General features: G+C 34.9%; 1 protein-coding gene across 2 annotated transcripts in view; it reads right to left on the reverse strand.

The window, feature by feature from the left end:
* Positions 1–18,043, reverse strand: part of LOC149539213 (RING/U-box superfamily protein) — a 35,957-nt gene that overhangs the window by 10,370 nt on the left and 7,544 nt on the right. For both annotated transcript variants that reach the window (XM_089800549.1, XM_089800550.1), the window contains exons 2-3: positions 11,209–11,273; positions 1,987–3,399 (exon numbers count right to left, since the gene is read on the reverse strand). In XM_089800549.1, coding sequence (XP_089656675.1) covers positions 1,987–3,399; positions 11,209–11,273 — 1,478 coding nt within the window. The remainder of the gene's footprint in view (positions 1–1,986; positions 3,400–11,208; positions 11,274–18,043) is intronic.

An 18,043-nucleotide genomic window follows, 5' to 3' on the forward strand; every position in this document is an offset into this window, starting at 1 on the left:
ACAAGAATATTGAGGAAATTTGCTGCAAAACAGATTCTCAAATGCAGTAAAGTTCAATTCTAAAGATTGTTCTCTACAAATGAGTCATTTGAAGTGTAGTTGTCACGTCAAAGAAACATTTACATCAAAGATATGAGGAAGATAAACATCACAAAAAAAACACTGGTGTTTTGGTTATTTAAGAACACTGAAGTCATCATCAATCAATTTAATTTCCATAAATGTCAAAATCAAGACATAACATGACTTATAATTCATATATAATTGTGCAAACAAATTTCACTGAAAGCTACAATAATAGAGGCTCCTGACTAAAGAAGGCCTTCCAACTAGGGTTTTGTGCATTGCAAGTTGTAATAGCAGCAGCAGAGAGAGATAAGGTAGGAATTGGAGATTTCAGACAAATTTTTAATTTACTGAAGCAAAACGTAAGTATAAAAAGAGAAAATATGCTGATTTTACAAAGTTGAATTATTTGCTATTTTGAAACTCTAATGCAATTAAAATTCTTCAGGTATTCATATTATACATATTTATGAATGTCAAAGGAGATAACTTTAAACTTTAAACCACAGCAGAAGCGTGCAGAGCATTTTTTGCCAAGATTACAGTTTGAGTTGATAAAGACACAATTAGTAGCAAGAGATCAGTTTGATAAGAATAATGCATCTGCCAGAATATCCAAATTCCTAAAATATATCATTTAGATTTAAAACCAAAATACTGGAGAAGGGGCACTTATGACTACAAATTAGTTCCAGCAAAGGAGAAGAAGACCAAATGTGTTTGACCATAGTTAATAAATAAAAATGTGTTTGCCCATTGGTTGGCTTTTTCCAACTTAGATGTACTGATAATTTTGCTGACAGTTGGAAAGCCATGGTAGACAAAAACCAAGGTTGCATGGGTACTTGTAAGCACACCCCTGGTACTCGTACCCACGTACCAGGTACATGTATCCCAAGTACCGGGTACACAGTGGAGAGCATCATAGCAAAGGACTTTGATTAAGATTTTTAATGTTTTTAAGAAAGTTTTTTGTTTGCGTATCAGCTTATTGTTTATCAAGCTTAATTCAATACCTAATCAGTTTGAAACTTTTATACAATATTGATTAACAATAAACTTTATCACTGTTCAAGTTTGAAGTTTATCACTTGCAATATGTCACTGTCATATGATTTATGATCTTCTTGTTCATGTTTAAAGTCTGCCTTCTCTATCATGCATGTAAAAATTCATCATATATTAATAATTATTATTACAAACATATAGCAAAACTGAAACTGAAAACAATACATTACATTTACAAACTTTATCATGTTCTTGTTATGCATCTAAACATTTATTATACATTATTATTATAAACATATAGCAAATCTGAAACTGAAAACAATACATTACATTTGCACACTTTATCACTATTCTTTTTTTGAGAAACCATTGTCATGACTCATAATTTGAGATTTTCTATAAATATAAAAGTATAATTAAAAATAAAGTTTGGCATACCCAAGTACTACCATCCCCTATTATGAAAAATAGTCGTACCCATACCCTAAGTACCCCAAGTACCCCCGTCCCTGTGCACCTTGACAAAAACCATTCCAGAATCTAGGAATGCAAAAGCAATTTTGCAAAGGCAATTCTGAAAAGAAAGAACTGACACCAGAAATGAAAGCATTAAAAAGTTAAGTAGCAGCTTTTTCCCAAAAATTTCAAAATTCAAAATATGAGGTAGGTAGTTGAACAAGAAATGTAATAAAACTTGACAGATTACATAAGAAACATTGCCACTTAACCTTATTCCTGCTGCTAAATAATGTTCAAGAGTAAACATAAAAAATCCAGTCAGATTTTAAAAATATGCAAAAATGAAAGAGAAAATATAGACCTAAACATTAAAATAATATCAGATCACCTAAAAATTATAAACGAAAAAGAATAATTATAAACACGATTTGAACCATGAACACAGTTGTATACCTGATAGAAAGAATAAGATTCTCCATTTGCTGAATCTATATGTTCCAGTTGCTTGAACACATCTTTATCTCCCAAATACTTTAGGTTTTGAAGTTTCTCAGTTCCACCATCAGATCTCTGAGTCTCCCAATAATCTAATGTGTCGGGAAAGAATTCCTCAGCAGTTGGTAATTCCAACATATCATCCTCCTGTACATTGGCTTTCTGTGCTAGCATCTGTCCCAAATTTGTGCTCTGTGATGTCCCAGTGATATCCTTACTTGATTCACAGTCAGAAAAAACAATGTCGTTGCTCAATTTTGTTTCCATTGATTCAGCTTCACCTCTTGAATCGAAACTGTCAACTTTGAGTTTGCCTGTATGTGCTTTTGTCTGCAACATATATTGGTGCTTTACTGGGGGGCTGATACTGAGATATTCAGAGGAACGATGTTCAATCCATGCCTTTTTTCTTTGCTCAAGTTGATCTACTGCCTCATAAGCATAAGGAAGCAACTCTGCATCTTCACCCCCCTCAGCATGCACTTTCTCAATCCAACAGGTGAGCTCATCTGCTGCCCTGTTTGAAGACAGCTCTGCATCAGAGGTCAAAGTAAATTTGGAGAAGGCATTACAATGTCCATCTATGCTGTAAGGCAGGGCCCCAAGAGAATATTGTCCCTTCTCAAAAGGAATAACAGAAGTTTTGGCCCGAGATAGCAGTGTGAATTCAATAGTTTCTCCAGTGGTATACTGTTTCACACTGCTAATTGAAACAGTAAACAGATCCTTGCAAGAGATCATGACAGAACAAAAGGGACACTTCTTCCAGTGCTCACCTTTGTGATCCTCTTCTCCCATCATCAAATACCGTAGAATACATGGAAAACAATAGATATGCCCACAGGTTGTTATTTGGGGACACAAAGGAGGACTCTCCAAGCAAATAGGACATCTTACAGGAGAAGACGCAGAATATTTTACGGCAGCAACATCTTCCCACTGCAACATTTTATCTGGATTGCTGCAGTTCAGCTCATAATCTCCCATATCAGATACCAGAAACCTAAAATTTGCCTGTAAAAACAGATCCTTGTCATAGGGTTTGATTCGGTGATATCTCCTTGGAGGCTGATTTCTCAATGGAGCACGAGGAGTACGTGGAATCCGATTGTAATGAAAATTTAGCAAGTGATTAGCATTCAGCACCTGACCTTTTCTTCCTCTTGAGGCTACATTCGTGATTGGCAAAGTACTAGTACCTGTATTTGGTTCCTCGACATTTCTTGGCCTCGCCGTATCTAGTAAATTCCCATTAGAAGATTCAGCCATACCAAGCGTTGTGTGTAAAGCTCCTGAATGTGCATGTTGACTTCTTGAAGAATGGTCAAGGCCAGTTTTACCTCTTGGATTCACACCACTTGTGTTAAATTCCTGGAAATATTCAACAGCCACAAATTCAAGTTTGAACAATTAGGGATCAAGCTCTGTGTGTGTGTGTGTGTGTTGCAAAAAAAACACAGCTTTTTCCTGAAGTTCTCGCATTGATTGTGGAACCCTAAGGTTCATAAGGAAGGGGTCAACCAAGCAAACAAAATAAAAAATGTAATGGAAACATTCTAGCACAAGATGCACACCTCTAACCACAAAACAAAAACCTGGGAACATGGTTACCAGAAACATTATCTACAATCTAAACCCTTAAAGCTCCCTTCCTACGAAATTAATGATCAAATTCTTATAGCACAATATGTGGATCTCGAAGTTCGTGCCTAGAAACACTCCATCTCTTGATAAATGTAGATCATGCATAATAACAACATTCAACCACTGAGCAAATATTATATATCCTATGCAAAAAAAATTGTGTTTGCAAATCTCAAAGCAATTTTTGTTACATTGAAATCTATCTAGTTTTAAATTTCTCATTATTACTGTAAAACACCTGTTATGAAACTGATATTTTGAATAGATATTTTAAACCAAGAAAAGAACAGGAAGTGATCCAAAACATCATATCTCATTTTCTGAAACTTAGAGACCCATTTCTAGAGCTTTAGCTCTCTGTTTAGAAATATCACATTACCATATTCAACTATACTAGCAGATTTCAGATGTTGGATTATGACCATTCAAATTTTAAATTTTATCTAGCTTTATTGTCATATCAATATGTGTTTTGAATAATCTTCACACTTCACAAGTTATAAGATTATTTATTGTCTTAACATCCATAAAATGCAACTCATTTTATAATTTTCTTAATCCAAAGGCAGATAGCATCCTGTCCTCTCTCTCGTCACATACTGTGCAAATCCCTTCAGACCACTTCAATTTTTTAATCTGGAAATGCTCCTCTGATTTCCAGAGGGTTCATATGCAAACTACTGCATCCACTATAATGTGCCTATGATTTGCCCACCTAATTCTTCTACAGCTATGATCAAATAAAAAGCTATTCACCAAACTGAATTTAAACCAAAGCTGTGCTTGGATCTCTTTTTATATCCTTTCTAAGTCCCCCATCTTTCTCACTTCAATCATATTTATTAATAAATAACACTCAAATCAATGTTAAGAAATTTCCTGTATCACTCTCTTATAAAATTAGAGCTTAGACCTCTAATTTTCACAAGCATTAGCTTGAGTTTTTAATATTTATTACTTCAGAACGATTTAACACCTTTCAGCCAACAAAAAATTGCTTAACAATTTAATCAATTAATTTGTGCTCTAAAGTAGATTATATTACATTCTCTTCTAATGGAGATAATTGTAACGTGTATTGTTACTTGTAGACTTCTAATATAATATGCCACTAATGAAGTTTGCCCACCAAATTCTTCTAGGGCTACTGATCCCTTGATCAAATAAACAAGCTATTCTCCAACTGGCTTTAAGTTTGCATCTGTTTCACCTCAATCCTGTTTTTCAATAATAGCACCCAAATCCATGTTATCAAATTTCCTCTTACACTCTCTTCTCATGAATTAGCATTTAGACATCTAATATCTATATAAGCATTAGATTTGGTATTTAAGATCTATTGCTTTAGAGTGACTGAACTCCTTTTGAGCCCATAACATCTTGTCCTCCAATTCTTACATCCCCTATATTATGATACGTGAAACTCTGCTACTAAATAGTGTATAAGAGTGGTTCAAGTTGATTTTCCCTTTTCTATTTACTGCCACAGAAGTTTTAGTATCAATTAAGGCTCTGTGAGAAAATATGAGAAAAGTCGTTATATATTTGCATGGGATTGTTTTTCATATTTTCTCACAGAGCCTTAACTGATATTGATCACAACTTCTGTGGTGGCATATAGAAAAGAGAGCATTAACTTCCAAAATTGTTATGCATTATTTAGTAGAAGAATTCCCATATAATATAGAGGAGGTAAGAGATGAAATCCAAGATGATTCACACACACACACAGATATATATATATATATACATGCATATAGCTGTCAGATTTTTGTGTTTCAAATTTTGCCAAACCATCATATTGAAGTTTGACTCTTTTCAAATTCCTCATGCAAAGTATACAGCGAGCCTGATTTAGCAGTAAGAGGGATGATGCTGCAAAGATTATTCGTCTAATTTTGACAGCATATATTAGCCCCTTGGTCCATGGTGCCCAATGTCAAATGGGATCTGTACATAATAGTGGACTGGTTTTGTCCCCTAATAAGAATGGAGTTCATGGACATGTGCAGAAGGGGTGCCCGCAACGCCTATCATGGAGGTCAAGATTCTTTTAAGTTTCATTGAATGAAGCATCAAGTGATTCTTGCTAGCAGTAGAGAGATGTTGCAAAGATGATTAGGTTGATTTGACAGCATAGATTTGCCCCTTGGTCAATGGTGCCCTGCATCTAATGGAATCTGTGATCAAAGTTGCACTGATTAAACTGCCCCCCATTAAAAACAGAGCTTCCGAAGGCGTGTCAGAGGAACACTAAGAATTTTGGTTGTGTTGTTTATAGATGTCTTAGAGCTCTCACTCTCTGTATCATCCCTTCTTTTTAGACACCCATATCTGCAATTCACCTGAACATTCTCTCTACCTCCTAGTGATTAATCACAGTATGTGATCCTAAAGACTAATGCAAAAGAATCTAATACAAGTACTCATCCAAATCCCAATACTACTCTATATCAAGCATGCTAAGGAATAGAGTCTCCCCCGGATTCAAGACCACTTGGATTGCTATCTCATTTACTAAACCTCCATTCTAGAGCTCCCTTGTTCAATCATTTTTCATACAAGTAGTGTTTTTGTCATGCACTAGATTTAGGGTTGATTTATCAGTATTAAACTGCAAAATTTTCAAGCCAATCTTCATTTACTCATATTCCATGTGTAGCAATTCACAAAAACCCTTCTCCCGAGACCATGAACAGTCCAACTGTGATCCCTTCTCTCATGAGTACGAATGGTCCACTAAGAAGCCATTTCATCAAGAGTTCCTTTAGACATGTCTGATCCAAAGCAGTATTTGGTTTTAAGTGATCACATCAAGTTATAACTGGTTTAGATTTTTATCTTTTTGCATCGAAGTTTTGGATCACACTTGTGATCCATCATCAGGAAGAAGAGAAAAAATTGTTATTGTTAATTTTAGTGATCTCTGATAGACAAAACTATTCCAGTAGATATGAATAATGATAGATATTCTTACTTGAATAACTGCAGAACAGAATTGTTCTGCAATTGGTGAGTGTTCTTGAATTGCTGAGACGTAGAAGATCTTCCAATGAAGACTGCTGATAACCCGTACTGTAGAAGGAATATATTGATAGTCTTTCAGCGAAGAGTGCAGAGAAGGTTGAGAATTGATCCTGTAACTATAGTGCAGATCACTGTGACTTATAATGCCATGTATTGATTATTATCCTCAACGATCTGCTTATACACTTACATGTTTGTGAAGAGCCATGACCCCCGTAGAGTCATGACTCTACATGGCCTTTGGCCACAAAGAGTCATGCCTCTATGGAGGCATAACTAACTTGTTTGTTAAAGTAAACCAACATATTCACAATGCTTTAGTATAAGCAATCGGCAACATAATACAAGACCACCGATAGTATATACTTTATGATGTTCACCAATATAATACTGTCTGTCGATAATACAGTCTGCCGATAATATCATCAAACGCATGTTTAAGACAATCATCTAAACAACGTGTGTGTGTGTGTGTATATATATACATACGTGAGTAACACCAATGAATATTATCAGATAAACCTGATACAGATTTGCATACGTCTGATGAACATTATTACTTCTACTGATGCTATACATCAACAGTTATAAATAGCAGATTTTGGTGCTTAAAAAGAAAGAGGACAACACACAGTGAGAGCTCTATGAAAATCTAGAAACAATACAACCAAGTGGCAAAGGTACACAAAAAGATTCGGTTGCATTATTTCTTAGCGTTCCTTTGCTTTTATTGATTCTATGTTCGCTTAGAGCTCTTGCTCTTCATGTCCTCTCTATCTTTTTAGCACCTAAATAAGTAATTTGTCACAACATTCTTTCTACTTCCTAGTGATGGATAGCAGTGTGCCATCCAAAAAATTTAAGAATATCTAATATAGTTACAACCAAAAGCACTCATTTTCTTATTGACAATAGAAATATAATGCCTTTAAATATGTTAGGATTGCTGACCTCCTTGATGTTCCAGATTTTCACATATGACCATTATCTAGGTGCACTAAGGTCTAAGTAGACCACTCATGGTCATGAGATATGTATATCCTTTGGAACAACAAACAAAATAAGGGTTAATGAAGGTTTACTTAAAATTTATGAACTTGAAGCTCAATAAATGATTCCAAAAGTTAATCTATTGTAAAAATCCCAATTAAATGGAAGGGCTAGGGAGCCCTACCCTAATGGGTTCAAATGGTACCACTCCATTATCCAGGGTTGAATAATTTATGCTATTTTAGTTTACATTTAATAATTAGCACAATATCATTGATCAGACAGCTCTGTTGGGATTGAAAGCATGTCTTTGACTGGCTAGATTCTGAAATAAATCTGCTACAAACTCACTGAATCTCTTCAGAATATCATGATACAATTATTAGGTCCAACATTAAACCTTTAACTTGTTCGGACCCTTAAACATTTAATGTACCATTCTACAGACTTAAATTATGGCACCCACAATTGGTAACTCTAGGGAGACTATGAAATACCGCACTTGAATACAAATATCCCTTGAAATCTTTCTGATATTTTATAATTTTCTGGAAAATATCTCTCTGCTTTTGGCAGCAAAACATATATCTTGTGAAGTAAGGATTCGTCAGGCTTAATCTCAATGTGACTTCATACAGCACCTACTAAACCCAATATCCTATGATCATTTTTAAACAAGGTATTGGTAGCAAATAAAAGAAAACTGCCTTTCTTTAAAGATTTGATAACCCTTATAAGGTTGTGATTAGTAGCAAGCTATTTTTAGAATATCAATGGCATAGAAATATCATAAACTGTGCTAAAATGTGATGTCCTCATTTGCAAAATAGGATTTAATAATGAACATTAGAAATAAATTAATAAACAAATAGAATAATAATCATTATAAACCATGAATGGACAATATAGTATAAATATTGTATGTGTTCATCATATAAGTATTAATTTCATATATATATATATATATATATATATTTGATATATTAAAATATAATATTAGTCAATAATATTAATGAGATCAATAACTTTAAATTAATAATATTATAATATTAATCATGAAATTTATATTAATCAATACTACTGTTACTAATCAAAAATAATATTACTCAAATATATTTAATTAATAATACTAGAATATCAATCAATAATATGACTACTGTTGACCAATGTTGATCCTGTCAAACTAACAGCACCTTGGCTGCTACATAAGCAACACAATGGAAGGATGTGTCTCATGGAACTTGAAGAGCCCGTCCATGGTTTGTTCCCTAAACAGCATCAGTGCCAATTAATTTTATGCCTGCAAGACTTTTGGTAGATTAGAATATAAACAGCAGTCATTGGAACGGAAACCAGTGGGCTTAAAAGTTACAAAATGTGTATTAAGTTGGCTGCAGCTCCTTTTTGACCAAATAGCCCTCTTCTATATTGTATAACAAAAAAAAAAAATTTAATGTGTCAAGGTGAAATAAGAATCCAATTTAATCACCAAAGCTAAGGCCATGTATGCTATATTAATCAAATCTACACTACGATGATGTCCACATGTGAGCTCGCTCCAAGGATTTATGGATCTTCTTCATCTAATTCCAGACCTAAAGAATTTCCGTCCTTATGTTCATTGAAGTCCAATGCTCCAACAAGGAGAAGAAACCAGAAAATAGAATGGTTAATCAATATACCTTCGTCTCCGCTTGGCCTGTCTTATATAGGGCTTCTCTCTGAAAGACAATTCTTCATTTACCTCATGACCCTTCACTGGTATTTGAAAGAAATTATTTTAAATGTACTTTAAATATAAGAGACTTTCTTATTTTATATTTAAACTTACTGGGGGGCCCTCTTTATTACAAATTTTATTCTCAAAAACCATAGAAAATGTATGATGGGCATTTTTGGTTTCAACTGGGTTTCACTTAATATAAATGGGTATATCACCCTCACTAAACATTTTACAAATAGGCAGCAAGCTAAGGGGGCTTGACTGCAGGGAAAATTCAATGGTTTAATATGCTTTAGCCAAAGTAGTAAAATGCCAAGAAGTTACAAGGAATGGTTCACAAGACGCAACTTGCTGAACCTTCTACAAACAAGGTAGCAAACCAAGTAGTTTTGATTGAGAGGAAAACTCAATGGATATGCACATTCAAGAAACAATAGCGCTAGCATGAGTGACCTCCAAAGAAGTGTTTGTGCTTCACCCCTACTACTCATGAGATTTGTATCAATAAATACAATTCAATACTTCACAACAATATCACTTATATGAAAATCCACACCATTTTTTCCTTTTTTCTGAATTTACTTTATACAATATTTCTTTTAAGATGCAATGAGGGGACACTTTCATTTCTAGTCTTTTTCAAAGCAAGGCTACCATGCTGTGCACAATTTGTTCATTGCAATATTAAAAGAAAATCAAAGGAGCTCAAAGTCACTCAAAGATGGTTCAAGGGATTCTGGAAAAATATTACACTCTGCAAATTGATATTTTCTTAATATTAATATCAAATTAAGGCTCTTCTTAGAAATCATATTCCTCTCCTTTGCCTGCCTACCATTTGGTAATAAGAAAAACAATCCTCTCGTATACAGTGTATACAACAATTTATGTTCTCACTTTAATCATTTGTATACTTCAAGAGGTTTCTTGACATGGACCATAAACCATTACATTGCAACCTAGAGCATAATAATGTCATCAGCATTCTAAAGCAAGATTATTGCAAGACCAAACTTGCTCATGCTTCATTCGACTTGTAGCTATCTTTCCTGTATGTTACTTATAAATTGAATATTTTTAACAGTTCCAAAGTTTCTCTATACTTCAAGAGATTTCTTGACATCAGCCATAAAGCATTTAAGATACACATTAAAGCCTGGTCATATCATCAGCATCATAAAGTGGGAACCGCTGCAAGAATAAAGTTACTCATACTTGATATGACTTGGGAGCTATTTTCCCTACATATAGTTTATAAAATTGATTTTTTTCATATCTGAGTCCCTCCAAATTATCCTATACTGTAACAAATCAGTGCTAATGGCGAGCCTCATATGCTCTTCAAAATTAAGCTCTTGGGTATTGTTCAACTTCTTGGAATTCTTGAAGCTAGTACTTTCATCCTATGGTCAGAGGCCACTTAGATAAAAACATTAGCAACTTCAGGACTATCAAATACAAAAATTTAATATTTTTTAAGCTTATGCTCTGATATGAACAAGATCCGAACAATGATAAATACATTTTGAACAGAGAAACCAGCCAGAACTCAGAGTAAACTGGATATAAGTAGTAAATAATTCAATTTATCATAAAAAGATCCTGTAATCTCTATTTGAAAAGCATATGCCTTAGGAAGACTGCTTTACAGTGACTTACATTATACTGCACATTGATCAGACCTATAATAATGAATACAGTGCCTATCACATCTATAAAGGAGTACTTCTCAAATATATTAGAACATGTAACCATAATTAAAACACTGCAAAAATATCAACTAGCAAAGCACAAACCTTAGGATTTATTCCAGGAATCCTGGTTACATCGTGTGACTCTGCTGGAACCACGTTCACAGGTCCTGTCATCAATGAAAAATATATTAGCATGTGTCTCCCATTCACTTAGTTCATCCCTATATAGCTAAAGTGGAAGCTATGGTAAATAGCACAACAATAAAATTTCATGCTGGATTTTTAGTGACTGAAACTCAAGTGGAAGCTATAGGAAATATCACAACAAAAAATATTTCGTACTGAATTTTTCGTGAGTGACTTGAGTGTGTAAAAGGGTTCTTTGTTCTTCTGTTGAGGCTTGCTGTTTTTTTCTGATCTCAAGGGTTTAGACAAATTTTTCCTCATAATCATGAGTCTTGCTCCATGTTTTTTTTCCACAAAACAAATGTTTTTGATGATTTTTTAACAAAATCATGTCTCGTGGAGGGTCAGATGATTTTTCCTTTTCCACAAAATCATGGTGTTGTTTTACAGAAGTTTATTTTCATGATTTTCGGTAAAATCGGGCTCTCAGAGATTTTTTCTGTTTTTTATCAAAAAAGAATTATTTTTTTGGACAAGTTGATCTTTGTCTCTGGATAACAGTTTGGTTACCCAAATCAAGTTTGAAGGCACTTAGTATGCTCTTGAACTTGGTCATGTAAGCGGTTGGCTAATCAAAAGTCCATCCACTGAGGGTCTCAAAGGCAAGGCGCATGTCGTGGAATATTCTGAATAGAAGGAATTGTAGACAAAAGACTGGCACAATATGCCAGGTCTTCTATTGGGTAGTAGGGGAGTTAGCACAATGACCATTAAGGGAGGGTATTAAAGTAATATTGTAATATTTAGTACAATGGTCATGTAAGTAACTTTCTTTCAAGTCTGTCATTCAATTTTTAGTAGCTTTTTGTTCTTTAAGTTGTTTGGTAAGTCTCATAGTTTTCTATTCTGTCTTTAGTTTTTGATCATTTCCATTAAAACATGTTCCTCTCCTTTCTTTAACATTGGATATCTCATTCAATTTTCATTAATCTAGATGAAAAGAGGAATGCGAAGCCAAGTTGCATCAGTTTGTAGGATAAGATTTTGATTTAAGGCTGTACTGCAATTTTTGTATCAACGGATGGGCTATGCTGGATATATCAAGTAAATTTTTCGTAAAAACAAACAATGGAATACATGAGGACTTTGTATCCCAGGAGATTAGCTGCAGAGGATTTGGCTTCATTGTTAAAGTCCAAAGTTGCAGGTTCAACACTTTAGATGATAAATTTTTCACATGGTAATGTCAGATTTTTTGGGTTAAGATCAATTCCAAAGAGTAAGAAACACATCTGGACAAGGCAGGTAGCTTTCGCAAGTAAGGGCTGTTTGGTGGTCCCTCCGAGCATCCTTGGATATCCAAGTATAATCAACTTGTTGATGTTACAATTTATGGTCAAGATCTAGAGCTCTCTGTTGTTGATATACAAGTAATGCAATGGGATGGCTGCCTCACAACATTCACTCTTTTCACTAATCTGGCTCTGTCAAAGTGTGGGATCAACAGGGCAGTCAAGAATATCTCTATAGAGCCAAGAGAATTGGTCACTAAAATTGGTAGAACAAATGCATCTCCAGACCCCAAGTCGTCAGAAAGGTGATGGAATTCTCCTCAGTTTTATGCAGTTTAACTACTTGTTGCAGCCACTTCCAGTTTACTTTTTTAGTTACATATCAGGTTTTCAGGGCATTTAGGTTTTATGTAAGCAATTTCTCTTCATGCTTGGGCCCCTCTAGAACAACTCAATTATCAACCAAGACAAAAGTAATATGGATGTGTCCTGATCGTTTTCTTAAGTTGAACTTTGATAAAGCCTCAAGAGAAATACTAGTGTAGATGGGAGTTGGTGGCTCTTTTTTTCATGGCCACAAATTAAATAAGGAAGCAGAATGGGAAGCGATGGTGATGGGCTTTACTATGAGAGAGCAATCCTAGTCTTCATAGGAGTGGAATAATTATTTTTCATCAATCTGTGAATGATAGCTCCTTTTTCTTTGGGACGAAAATCAAATAAGGAAGAAGAATGGGAAGCAACCGTGATAGGATTTTGTATGGATGAAAGCTATTTTCAGGGCTATCTGTATACAGTAATCTAGGACCATAGCACTACGAATAACTCAAACTAGAAATCGTAAGATAAATTAAAATGTTACACCCATAAACATATAAGAACAGCATAATGACAAAACAGAGTTGCCCACGAGTTATCAATCACTATCCACTGTTGAATTCTATAACAATGTAATATTGTCTTAAAATTGGTGATTGTTCCAACGATTACAGCTCCACTATTTTATTTTATTTTAAATGCGAAGCATAAGTGAAACAATTTTCAGAAATAAATTAAAATTGATTAAATCATATTCTACATCGATAGAGGGTAGCATATCATCTATTGTAGCATTCCGTTTGACTAGCATGTGATGTTAAGAATAACAATGCACAACACACAACTAGGAAGGGGGGGTGAACCAGATGTGAATCAGTAGAGATCTCTTCAAAAGTTAAAAAAATCCAAAAAAAAAACATGTGAAAATTCAAAATCAATAAAGGTTTCTCAATGGATAGGTAGGTGGATATTCTTCCTTTTTGGTTTGATTAAACGGCTCCATCCATGTGATTGGCTTAACTTGCAGCAAAGGGACAGTGTAGAATACATGGCATCACTGAACATGAGGAGATACACTGTTCGGTATTTCTCTTGAGGGTGGACTTGGCATTACAAGGAAGAATTTATTTTTCACAGGTATATGAACCCGTGGTACTTGTCAATTCAGAAGAAGAGTTTATTAAGTTCAAAGAAGATATTAATAGGAAACCAAGACGTGGACATGGGGGAAATTCATGGTGTAGTGAACATTGTCTCTCATATTCAGAATCTACTTGCCCATCTTGTCAAGAAACTATTTACTTGACCAAGTTTCAAATAGGTTGGTATAAGGAAATATCTATGGGACGTGGCAAGGATTTATTTCAGCTCCCAAGTTGGATGTCTAAAGAAGGTGGTAGTCGTCACTCAAGTTGGGAACCAAAGTTCTAAAGAAAGAAATCAGTTGCGTGAAGGGAGCCTGGCTGAACATAATGACAATGGTAATCAAGAGGAAAAACTTTCACACATCACTTCACTAGAAGGGGTGGACAAGAAAATTAAGGAAGAGATAGATTTTATTCAAGGGGAAGCATAGAAGGAAAAGATCAACGTGTTGAAGAACGAGAAAGTGATCATCACAAGTTTGAGGAGGTGATCCTTGGTAAACTTTCTCTCATGCTACAAGGACAAATTCTTGAGGATGAATCATGAGGTATTTCAAACACGCTTTGAGAACAAGGTAGTCATGTGGTTGAGTTGAACGAGGAACTGCAAGTTATCATAGATGATTCGAAGTATGAAGAACAATTTGACAAAACATTCAAAGATATCACAACCTTTGGGGGATCCTAAAGGATATCATGAAGGAAGTTGATTCATTGCCAAATGCATCTCAAGAAGATCAAGTTACTACAAGTGGTGTGGTTCACCAGCAGCTCTAGCCTCCTGAAACTTTACCACTTGGAATTGAATTTGATGAATTCATGAAAATGTTGGATTATCTTCCTTTTAGCCATGAGGAATCTATGCTTGGTGAGATTCTACATAGAGAATTGCAAGATGTTCCCAAAGAAAAATCTGCATGCAATGTCGTGGGGCAAGATAATGGAGAATAATTTGGGATAATGTTACAATTGGATGTTGTATTTGATAAACTTGATAAGGTATTTAAGGGAGAGATCAAGAAGGAATCCTTGGTTTTTGAAGATGCACTGTTCATGTTGTACAAGGATAAGCCACCTAACGGAAAACTTCACATGCTTGACTTCACAGTTGATCCTGCCTTCACATCCCATGAGTTCAATGCTGATACTATAGGGAGAATCCACCACCAACTGCAACCTCTTGAAGTTGTGGATGATCTACAAGGATTTGAACAACAACTTCCACTCTAGTTATACCACGTTGTATCTTCCTTGCTTTTAATATTCAAGATTTTAGAAGTTACTTTGATTATGGAGGTTTCAAAAAGAAAACATGCACTTAGATTGACCATGGACTGGATGAATTGCCCCAATTATTGATTCTACATGATAAATTTCCTCAGTTTGAATTTAAGATGGTAAATTCTTTCACAAACTATAAGCATGAATTTGCAAAAGTAAGAACCATTACTCAAACCTTTCTACTCTTGAATATCCTGAGAAACCACGTTAGATCAAGTGTATATATTATTTTGGTCAATGTCATCCCTTTAGGAATCTTGTACATAACTAGAGTAGATTTGTCTTGAACTACTTGTTTCGAGAGGGTAATAATTGTTCCTTGTAGAACCAGAAAGTTAATTTACCTTGAGCCAGTTGACTTGAGATTTGATTAGAGGCTCAATCTTCTTTAGAGAGTCAGATGTAGGTTTGTCTTGACTCATTTGTTCTAAGAAGTCGTTTCCTTTACTTGTCTAGTCTCCTTAAATTTATTTGTCTACTTGCTTTAGTTTAGTCAAAGTGATCCAAATTTGTGAGAAAGGTACAACGTGTTATGGTACTTTACTAGTCGATTTTTTTGGCTCATTTCTTGGATATCTCTTTGTGAGGCTCTATGAATTGGAGATTAGATTTGTAGTAGCCTAATCTTTTGAAAGGATTTTCTCTAAATTTGGATTGAATCATGGTTGCATTTTGAGTACCCAAGTATTTCTATTACCATATTTTACTCACATTTAATTGCTCCAAGTTCTTTGGAAGTTTTGAAGTGAAGTCGAGATTAGTGAAAATCATACACCTACTTTAGTGCCACTATGGTTTTCCAAACCCTTTATGAACTTCGATGCCTCTAGGCCCTATAAAAGATTCAAAAATAAAAAGAGAAGACAATATCAAAAGAAAGAATGCAAAAAAAAAAATGAAAAGTAAAGGGCAAAAAGGTATCGGTGCTACTAAATAAAATCACTAAAGGTAGAGTAACGTCTGTGGTTGACCATAGCAATAAACTCACCAAGGCCTTGGACACCTAACTGGTAGTGAGGCTCTATTCAGGATGCTCTTAGAGCGAGGATATCAAAATAGCTAAAAGTCCAATGTATCTAAGAGGCTTTCTAGGTTCTTGCCAAGCAAGGAATGAATCACATGCACATGTGTAATTAAGGACCAAGGCTCATAGCTTAATTTGTGGTTTCTTCCATCTTGAGTGCATTTCCTAGTGGCTTGAGGTGAAAATAGAGTTTATTGAAGGTTCTTGGTTCCAAGCAAGTTTTATCCTTAAAATGTTCAAGAACATTTCTTTGGGTTGGAGCTAGATGTTGACTGTTTTATATACCATTGCCCCATTAAATGGGTCCCCCTATTTTTTATAATACACTTGTGTCGAGTCTTCAGCCATGTCTAATATTTGTCAAAAAGTAACAAGGACCCCCCTCCAAAGAACATGGCACAAAATAAATAGTTAGCATCTTTCAACAAATGTTAGAAGACCAAGTGAAAGGGATGAGGTGGTGATTGGTAGCTTTAAATAGAAGTAGTCCTTTGTGGAGGGCAAATTCCACCTTTGCCAAAGGATTTTATCCTCCTGTGATGTGGATTTCCACACTTTTCTAAAGGCTTGAAATCCTCCAACAAGCCAAAGTTCAACCCAAGCCCTCGACAAAATCCTCATGAGCGAACAAATATTTGGGTTCCGAGAGGATTCTATCCTCCATCCTAGTGGTAGAAGATATTGTCCTCTTGCGTGTCCTATTTCCACCATCTCTTGGCTGGTCATATTTTTGTCGTGGGTAAAATCATCGCAATTTGGATAGTGAATCATGATATAGAAAAATTTAAGGTGGCCTACATGAGGTATGGGTTGTTACAAGATTCAAGAAGAGTTGGTAGATTAACAGATTTCCGGATGATTGATTGATTAACAGAGGAACAAATGTGTTCCTTATAAAGAATTACAAGGACGTTGTTTCTAAAAGAAACAACGTAGACTGAAGACGGAATTAGAAACAAAACTAGAGAAACAACGTAGACTGAAGACGGAATTAGAAACAAAACTAGAGACAGGATAGGAAACATTCCTATCTGGACTGAAGAAAAAAGAGACGGGATAGGAAACATTCCTATCTAGACTGAAAGACGGACTATAGACAAGTAGTTGACTATTATAGAAAGTATAAGATATTATCTTAATACCCTCCCTTAATACGAATGTCGGAACATTCTGGGATAATTGAGACCCTCCCTGGATCTACAGAATGTTGAAACCAAGAAGCTTTGCCAGAAGAGTGCTATGACTCAAAATAGGTTGCAATTACAAAACTTCGTTTTTGTGGAAAAAACGGTAAAACCCAGAATCTCACACAACCTTGCGTATTACAGACAATTTGAAATGATTTTTGAGGAGAAAATCAACAAACCCAAAATCTCACGCAACCTTGCGTATTACAGACAACTTGAAATGATTTTTGAGGAGAAAATCAACAAACCCAAAATCTCACGCAACCTTGCGTATTACAGACAACTTGAAATGATTTTTGAGGAGAAAATCAACAAACCCAAAATCTCACGCAACCTTGCGTATTACAGACAACTTGAAATGATTTTTGAGGAGAAAATCAACAAACCCAGAATCTCACGCAACCTTGCGTATTACAGACAACTTGAAATGATTTTTGAGGAGAAAATCAACAAACCCAAAATCTCACGCAACCTTGCGTATTACAGACAACTTGAAATGATTTTTGAGGAGAAAATCAACAAACCCATAAAAACAGAAACAGATTCAGAAGGCGAAAAATGCAG

This window comes from Cupressus sempervirens, chromosome 9 (assembly GCF_028749045.1).
Source record: "Cupressus sempervirens isolate cs-2001-9-10 chromosome 9, ASM2874904v1, whole genome shotgun sequence".
In the NCBI taxonomy this organism is placed as follows: domain Eukaryota; kingdom Viridiplantae; phylum Streptophyta; class Pinopsida; order Cupressales; family Cupressaceae; genus Cupressus; species Cupressus sempervirens.